The following is a 9,923-nucleotide window of genomic DNA, read 5'->3' on the forward strand; positions in this document are numbered from 1 at the left end:
CCATCATGTGCTGGGCCTGAAGTTTCCATCATCACGCTCCAAGTCATCCTCTGCCACATCAGTGGGTCACACTGTGCATGTTTAGTGGTTGTACAGCAGGGGCTGTCCAATCGGATTACCCATGTTGGACACTGTTGAAAATGACACGGAGGGCTAGCTTTGACACTTTGATCAGGTATAACCATTCTTCTACTCTTATATGACCTCCATACTCAAAATAAATACCATAAGCCAACTAATTATTGAGTAAAGTAGCAACTTACAGGCTCAAGGAAAAAATAGAGATCATCTGTCTGCCATAACAGATCAGGCTTTGAAAATTTCATTAATTTTCTGAAACCGTTAGCCAAGACATTCAAAGAGGTTCATTACTACAAAGAGCCTTTTTATTCTATTAATCCAGGTTAGTAATGACTGCTCAGAGTTTGCCTAATGCTTCACTTTACCTGATGGAAGAGAACAGCCTAATTCTTCCTTCCTTTGAAATGTGGTGCTGCCCTCTGAAAATCCTTCACTGCTCCTTTCCCTACTTCCTGCTCCAAGATTACTGTCCAATGTGCCTTTACTGCCTTATCAGCCTGTTCACAGGTATTTCAGAAAGTATTTAGAACTCCTCTACAGCTCTTTACTATTTTCATTTGTTTTTACCGATTTGATCACCCTGCTGGCTCAGTCACAGCTGACAAAAAAAAAGAAGCAGGGCTCTAAATAATCTTAAAGATCCTCCTATTTTTCACAGCTGATGATTAGAAAGAAATAGGCAGCTCTTCTTGAGTAAGAAAAGTAAAAGCATTTTTTCACACGCCACTTTCCACACTTTTCAGTTGTACAGGCTGCATTTACTCTGACTTGAGCACCACAGCCTTGGACAGAATCATGACTGCAAAGAGAACCCTTTATGAACCAATTCACTACTCTAAGGCAGCTTGATCTCAGCTCTTGAGTCCAGGCTGTTCATCAAACCCACCTCCCTTAGCCCAGACAGTGAATCTCCTAAGAGGAGTCTGGACAATCTCATGTGCCCAGTACTACTTTCCTAGCAGGTGAAGGAGCCTGAGCTAAGGCAGATGGGAGCTCCCCACCTGCTAGGTTATGCTTAGCCACAAAAGGATCCCAGACCTTTCCAAACTGTGTGTTCAAAAAAGTTTATTCTCATGTCTCGGAGTGCACCTGGGAACACAGGGCAGAAGACACAAAATCAGCATCACTAACACTCCAGCAAGGAGACCCTCAGAGAATTTGATTTTGAGCCTAACCTCTTGGCTTCTGCTGCCTGGCAGTTTAGATGGAACCTCCATGAAAGGCTATGAAACTTTACAAGGGAGACAGACCAATACCCACCCTATTCAGTCATGTCAGTGGGATATTTAGCAGCTTTTAATGTTCGCCTGAAAGCTGTGCCCCGCGGCCTTCACAAGAGGGTGCCTGGTATTTTTAAATGAACCAAGACTTTTCTCTAGCCAGAAACACACCCAATTGGAAAGACAAAATAATTGTCCATCACTATCTTTCTGGAAAAAACACTTCTCCCTGTTTACTGAATCATCTATGATTTAACAGTGCAAGCCTCCAGACTGTTAACAAGATTGTCTTGCTTCCTCCAAATCACAGAATATTTCAATACTGATTACATAAAGGAAATTAAAAAATCCTTACGGCAAAGAGATACTGACATTTTAGCACAAGTCCTTGGCATACATGAATAAAATGAAACGAAGTAATTAGTCATGTTTGTGCCATGGCAGTGCTCCGCCTGTTACGCAAGATTTGCTGGGGAGCGGGTGGAGTGAAGAGGAAGTCATAGGCTCTGTTTTAATGTGGAAACATCTGTCCCTAGGCAAGGGACAAATCGTAATAAGGCGTTACCTTCCAGGTTTCTTTCTTAAGTTCCTTAGACAGTTAATTACACTGCTAATCTAACAATAAGTAGCGATTCTATAAAAATGATAGGTACGAGTCTCCATGGATAGTCTTGGTACTACTACATTCACAGCAAAGTATATTTCTGTCAAATGTATCTTCAGACAGTTACAAATATATAGAACGGAATGACTGAAGTGATATTATTTTCCTTTTCTGCATTATTTCTAAGAAATAGCAGGACTGGTGTTTTCTTAATAGTGAGTGTGCAAATAAGCAGAGATTTTATCCGCAACAGTACATCAAATAACGAACAATCCTTTAGGGGTACAAAATAGAAATGTTTTCTTTGACTTCCAATGAAACATACTTTTCATGGTATCCTCCTAGCCTCCAATTCGCAGCAGACACAAAGCTGTCACAGAGCTTGCAATACTTAGGAGTTGTTAGTTAAGAAAAATGACAAGTTAAGACTGTAGTGAATTCTCAGAGGTCCAAAGGCAACATCTTCAAAGAAAACAGATTTTTTTAAAACAAACAAACAAACAAACAAACTCAAAATAACTTGCAACACTTGTGACAAGAAATGTTCTCTCTTTTTTTCTTAAGGAGCAAACAAAACCAAAGCTGTTGAAGCAAGTTTTTCCTTAAACGTTTTCTTCACTTCTCTGGCTTTCCTCCAGAATTTTCTTCTTTCTCCATGTTAAGTTTCTTTAATATGCACATAGCACAAAGTGAGACCACCTGCATGGACAGTTCCTGGTGCTCAACTTTGAGCACTTTCAAGTGCAGGCAAGTGTGAATCCGAGTCCACAGATCCCAGCCTTGGCACTTATGAGCTCCACAAATAGAACAAGAGGTTCACAGCAGTGTCCATTTGAGCTTCCTCTGAGTCACAGGGGGCCCCAAGAAGGGAACTCGTTCATGTCATCCTCACACTTCTTCCCTAGCAAGAATCCTGTAAGATCAGGAATCCAGTCGGCAGAGTAGGAATGCTGATCCCACCATCAAACATCACCACCTATCAGGTTTTCTTCACATTTTTGTACATATGGGTCCCATATTTGTAGGATAACGAACATTAGACGTAAATTTGGAAAAAGGTGAATGACTCTTACTTGAATCACAATTGTAATACAGTCCTGCCAAAATTAATGTCTGACCCAGAAGCAATAAATACACCCCAACCTCTAAAATTGCTGCTCTTTGTCTCTCTAATGAGACTGTTCCTTGAGCAGACTGCAGAGGTTACTTATCAGGTACATCTCTGTTGTCAAATTTGAAACAAAAATACCCTCAAAACAAGCAAAGAAACAAAAAGCCCAAATGTTTTACTGTCTACAGACATGAGTAGGTAGACAGCAGCTAACTTGGCCAGTTTTTCTCTTAGCTCTAATCCTTGTGACTTAGTCAGCAAGTACATTCTGGAGAGCTGGTGCAGTCTGACACAAATACATTTGGTTTGCTGAATTCTGCAGTTGAAATTTAAATGACAGCTAGCGGAGTTTTGCTGCTTCTGAATGATCTCTAATAGAACAAACAGAGTATTTCAGGTGGAAGAGATCCACAACAACCATCTAGTCCAACTGCCTGACCACTTCAGGGGTGACCAAAAGTATTTTGTGGAAGGCATTGTCCAAACGCCTCTTAAACACTGACAGGCTTCAGGCATTAACCACCTCTCTAGGAAGCCTGTTCCAGTGTTTGCCCAGCCTCTTGGTAAAGAAATGCTTCCTTAATGTCCAGTCTAAACCTCCTCTGGCACAACTCTGAACCATTCTTACATGTCCTATCACCGGATCCCAGGGAGAGTAGTTCAGCCCCTCCCTCTCCACATCCCTCCTCTGGAAGCTGCATGAAGCAATGAGGTAGTCCCTCAGCCTCCTTTTCTCCAAACTAGACAAACCCAAAGCCTTCAGCTGCTGCTCACAGGACATCCTTCCAGCCCTTTCACCATCTTTGTAGTCGTCCTCTGGATGCATTCAAGGACGTTCGCATCCTTCTTAAACGGTAGGGCCCAGAACTGCACACAGTGCTGAAGGTGAGGACGCGCTAACGCCAAATACAGTGTGACAGCAGGATATCTGTTGTTTCTGACAATCTTTAGAAGTACTGGAAAACTTCACACATGCATTTGGGGTGCCTGGGGGTTGCTATGGGTCTCCTTTGTTAAAAAAAAGAAAGTGAGGAAATAGCCATATCATAGAATCATAGAATGGCCTAAGCTGGAAGGGACCGCAGAGATCATTTTAATCCAGTCTCCCTGCCGCCAGGGACGCCACCTCTCGACTAGATCAGGCCTTCTCATAAGCAATCCCTTCCACTAAATTCCTTTCTTCTCTCTCTCTCAACAGAATATGATTCCTGGATAAGAAAAAGTCAAAGAATTAAACCATTTAAAGATGCAAAGGATTCTCCTCTAGATGATATCCAACTCCTGAAATTATTTATTTTGCAATACTGCCACAAGCAGGGAGAAATAACACAGGGGATGCCACATCTGTGACACCAGAGCAGCCTTCTGGTGTCTTGCAAGAATCCTTTGCCCAGAATAAAAAATTCTGCTCTGTTCAATGACGAACAGGATGTGAAACACCAAGCGTTTTTAAGCTGCATCCTCAAGGTCAGGCTATTTGAAAATTGCCACCAAGTAGGTCAAGCCATCATGTCAACAGTATGGAGTACTACAGGGTTCAAGGTGACAGCCGTATCAGGTACTTAATGTCATTAGCTTCCCCAAACAATCATTTTTCATTGAAGTTCACCATAATCAGGACTCCGACAATTTCCTGCCGAAGACGTATTGCCTTAGTAACTAGGAAGGTAACATATTCACCCATACTCAGCACAGACTACAAGACAGACAGAATATACCAACTGCTACTATTTTTTCCTTCAGTTATCAGAAGGTGTTTTTCCTGTGTTTTCTCCTGCTTCCCCAAAGAACAGCATTCCTCTTGGTCACTTTGCTAAATAGGAGCAGCTTACCAAAACATTCATTTACTCCACTGGCGATCGCAGTCTCCAAGTATTTGTAAGGAACTATAGCCATCTTAGACAAGTCGGGAGGTGTCAAAAGAAGAAATAAATTACTACAGAACTAGAGAGATTGATTTACAATGATTACAATGGAAAAACAGACGAATAAATGACTTGCTGTTCAGCTATTTCATAACTGAAGTCTGAAATGCAACAAAAAGAGGAAAAATACAGTAACACACAAATATTAAATCATCAGAAAAACTTCTGGTGACAGATAAACACAAAACAAGAAAAACAAGTTGACAAATTCATATACAATAGGAATTCAACAAACAATCCCCCATGGTCACCCTAAGCTACCAATGCTTTAAATTAAAATTCTGTTGCAATTTATGCAGTCATTAGTGTCTCTGAAGCAGATATACATAGGCATGGAGGTGAACTTCGTATTACATATCACTCAGGTTAGAAGCAAGGTGGAATCAGAATGGGAAGTAAAGGTACTGAATGTTTACAAAAGATAATGAAAACAATCACACCTATCCTAATCACTATACAAAATTCAGTATCTCACCAAAGCAAATCCTTGAGAAGCAACTTTGACTTCCAAAGAGCTTACATCTTTCAAATAACAACCTGGCTTGGAATTTATTATAATTCATTCTACGAACAGCTGTAGTGCATTTTTTACATTAAACAAGGATTGTAAAACTTGCTAGGATACCAGTCCGGATTTAGATTCCTTCTGTTCCAAGCATTTTGTTTAAAAGAATCACTGACCACATTCAAAAAAGTAGCAGCTAAACACAAGGTTATAGACAGGCTTCCTATCCTAGATGCAGGGTATCAATGGCAGAGGATTACTACCATCGCCCTCAGCTTCAACAGCCTGAAGAACAAGCCCTGGTTTGTTTTTACTAAAGTAAGCAGGCACACATTCTTGAAGAACAGGCAAGAGTTTAAACACATGCTGAACCCAAGTAAGCCTAAAACCAGTGTATATTTGATGGGAAGTTTCTGTACATCTCCAAACACTGCAGTTAGTTAAAGTGATCCCCAGAGCTTTTTTAGAGCCTTCAGAAGTGCAGTTATTTGTTAGCAGGAAGCCTGTGAAGTCCCTTACAGGCACACAAGCGTGCTTACACAAGATACCCAGGAATGCACATACCTACACCGAGAACTAGAAAGCACCATGAGCTCTTAGAGCTTAGTATTGTACTCTACTCACTGCAAAAGACTAGGCCAAGATTTAATAACGATGTTTGCAGAAGCATTGCTTAGTCTTCAAAGCAGGTTCTATTATGTTACTCTTGTTCATTCCATTGTATTTTACAGAAAATGTGCTTCTAAAGAAAGATAGTGTATTTTTGTCTGTGTGTGTCTGGAAAAATAAAAAAAAGTGGCTACACACGGTTGAAAAAGGAAAGTCACAGCAGATAAACCAGCAAAGGCAGAAAAAGATAATATTCTCCCTATCCACTCAATTTAGCACTGCTTAAGTACTGGGAGTGAGGTTTATGCTTGTTTTCCGAGTAGAAAACCCATCCTCATCTCTCAGCACTGCATGTAACATCACAACACTTCATAAACCTAGAGGTGGCCAGAAAACTGACGGGTTTGAAATTACACCATCAAGATACAGCAACAGGAGGAAACCCCAGAAACTGACACACTGCTTTTCCTCATGATCCCACACTAAGTATTTAAACTCCATTAGCCATTGCATAGCAGCATTTCATGATTAGGTCAGTTTTTAAATAATTTAAAAATAGTAACAATTAAAAAGTATCTGTCAGTTGAGGTAGCATCCAGGATAAATGGAGTTCGAGTAAGCGTGTCTATTTTCATTGTAAAATGCAAATCACAATCACAGAACAAAGGCTATTCTGTACTTTGCTGCAGCCTGTGTAAAGAAGCTCCAATGCCACTTTCAGAGATGCACTTTAGAAGAGGCAAATATATTTTTCATTTATTATTCCTATTCTACTAAAAAACTAAGAAACCTTGCATAAATAGAGTTTTAAAACTCTTAAAACCACGCGCAAAAAGCAATCTATATTGCTTTCATATAGTCACATAATCCTAAAGGTTTGATGATGCAAGAAAATGAAAGTGCAGCTCTTGCAAACCCTCCCAGCCGTGCGGCTTTTCTCAAGTTATTGCTACCATAATAACCCACTCCTGCTATTATTACCTTAATACCATTCAAGCAATCTTTCTACATGCTACTGTTACACCTTTGTTTCAACAACCCAAGAAGTTGTAATTCATGCCCAGCCCGTTTGAAGCTTTCAGCAAACAAACAATAAAGAATTGTTTTATTTATTTTAAATAGTTCACCCTTCCAGGTAGACAGTGCATACTCACTACCCAATTCAAAACTACCTGAAGAACAAGGGCCAAAGACTAAACGTGTTATAAAAGTTACCACAACCCTCACAGATAGCACAAGCAGCTAAAGTTTCAAGTCACCGGAGTCACACAGCTGCTCACCCTCTACTTGCCGCAGCTGCTCGGAGCATCCCCGATGGGAGGAAAAAAAACAAACCGCAGGAATTCCAGGGACAGGAGGGCTGATTCCCCAGGTCCAACGCTCAGCAGAGAGATAACTGAAACGCAAGGTTGCCTTCCTTAGCAGGCTACCCAGATGGAGAAAGGGAGCCCGGGGGCTGCCCTGCCCCCCGTCCTGCAGGGGAGAGGCGAGGGTGTGCCTTCGAGGGGGTCACCCCCTTCAGGCAACTCCCCTATGCTGCAGGAAATCCGAAACAGGTGATTTACAGGCATGATTCTGCATCTCACTGAGCAGACAGCTCAGCTGAAAAGTATTAATCTGGGCCCTACAAGCTTGTTAAATAATGAACTTTACCCTTAAACTGAAGGAGGGGGGGAAAAAAAAGGGGGGGGAGGGGGGAAGGCAGTGTTGCGCAAGCTTATCAGTGCCCACTTGCTGCAGAACATGCTGTTGCAAGAGCTGGGTATGAAGAACCTCTACTATTTATATCTGCAACATTTCGAAGTTGCTGCAGATCTTTAGGACAAGATTAATGATTCTATGATTCTAACGCATAACACTTACACACCTGCATAAATACAATAGCCTTATTTTCTGCCCAGCTTTTTCTCCCATGTTGGAGGACCCTTGATTTATCCACAATTTCAAAAACATTTCTAAAGCTGAATTTCTTAATAGGGGTAAAGAGAAATAAATAAATTGTGTAAAGAGTTCATCCAAAAGGCTGTATGACCTGCACTTAGGCACCAATTTAATATGCAGCTGTATGGCATAAGAATGGAAAGAAAAACAGCGGGAAGCATAACATCTATGAAGACAAACACAAGTGATGGCACATTTTTCATTGAAGATACGAAAGTTCAAGCAACTGACTTTTTACTGACGATGTAATCATATTTTCCTTGAAACAATTACTTAGAGTTTATTTATTTAATCCTTTCATAATTACTTCAGATACTCATCTTGGCATTCTCTCATCCCAGGAACACATATGGACAGTACTCACTCAGTTCCAGCAAAAGCAACAAACTGGCAACCAAAGACTTCCAATATGACTAAGTCTACTTGGATCCAGAGTCAATCTCTCTCTACTACTCACCAACAGTCAGCCACAAAAACATTTTTCTGTTAACAGAATCACTTAATACATGCTATCCCACTCACTTTCCGGTCTCTTGACCCTTCCTCCTTTGGTTTGCTGACAAGTTCCTCTTTCTCCAGGGAGCACTTGCACTTCTACCCAGCACACTACAGTGGCAGCTCCCAGACACTTTGAGGTTTCTTCGAGAAACAGTGTGACCATCCACAACACGTGCACAGGAACAGACAGCATCGCTCAGGAGAAGGTTTTCACTATCAGCTGTTCTACCTTATCAGTTTAAGTGTACAAAATACGCACCATGCTCTAGTTTGGATTCTTTCCATCTTTTCAATATAAGCTTTTCTGAGGCTTTACAACTCAAATGCCAGTTTCACCCAGTTAAATAACTGACTGACGAGCTGGAAAGAGGTAAGGTTTTTTTACCCTTCACTAAGTTCTGCATTTTTTCTTATAAATAGCCTAAGTGATAAGAGTAACCAGCTAAATTGACTTTGTGTTCCTATTTTTAAGCTCTTAAGTTTGAAAAATACTTGATAAACGTTTAAGCAATATTAACATTCAGAACATTACAATGTAAGCATTCAGCTGTAATTAAAATATTTTGAGAGACTACAGCACACTGAGTAACCTTTTCCATGCAGAATATTATTTGAAAAGCATGCATTCTGCAAACAACATATGGTCTACAACAGTTTGCATACCTAAAATAAGTACAGCTAATCTACACCATCAAAACTTGTCTTCCCATATACTTACAGTAAAATCTCTCAAACTTCTATTCAGTAAAACAAACAGCACAGGAGGAAAAAAATGCATCAGAATCAGCTTAATTCTTAATCCACAGTTTTAACCCTCATCTCATACTGAAATGAATACTGAATGAGCTGGGTCATGATTGCTTTCAATAAGTATGTCAGAAATCTTCGAAAAAAAAGAGAGAGGAGGGCAAGGTTGTTAGAAGCTCAGACATCAAAGATCTTCCTAATAACGCCACATGCTTATACAACCACCTACTACGCATCATTTTTATGCATCAGCATACCAGGAACTACAAAACCACAAATACCAAAGGTACTTGCATTGCACGTTACAAAACTTCCTTCGCACGCAGAAATTAACAACTAATTAATTGTGACCGGAGTCCGAGAACTCAAGCTCAACCTTCACCGTGCGCCGGGGCAAAACGAAAACTTTCACATTCGAGTGTCACCTTACACCTCCCGTCAACTCTGTCACAGGTAGCAGTAACTCATCCCAAGTGTCAATAACTCCAAGAGACTTTTCAACAAATGGAAAGTCTCGGGTTCTGTTGTCATCGTCCCCCACTAACGCCTCCCACGCCGCTCCGGTCCAGCGCACAGCTGCTCCTCCGAACGTTTCCCAGCCCGCTCTCCCCGGCTCTGCCCCGTCCCAGCCCGCTGCGGGACCCCATCCCAGGAATCCCCACACCAAGGCAGCCCCGGGCAT

At 41.1% G+C, this 9,923-nt stretch overlaps 1 protein-coding gene across 1 annotated transcript in view; it reads right to left on the reverse strand.

Annotated features, from left to right (window-relative positions):
* Positions 1 to 9,888, reverse strand: part of VEGFC (vascular endothelial growth factor C) — a 76,345-nt gene extending 66,457 nt beyond the window's left edge. Inside the window, exon 1 of the mRNA XM_009866382.1 lies at positions 9,787 to 9,888. Within this exon, the coding sequence (XP_009864684.1) occupies positions 9,787 to 9,888 (102 nt within the window). The remainder of the gene's footprint in view (positions 1 to 9,786) is intronic.
* Between the last annotated feature and the right edge of the window lie 35 nt (positions 9,889 to 9,923).

The sequence above is a fragment of the Apaloderma vittatum genome, unplaced genomic scaffold (genome assembly GCF_000703405.1).
Source record: "Apaloderma vittatum isolate BGI_N311 unplaced genomic scaffold, ASM70340v1 scaffold11830, whole genome shotgun sequence".
NCBI lineage: Eukaryota > Metazoa > Chordata > Aves > Trogoniformes > Trogonidae > Apaloderma > Apaloderma vittatum.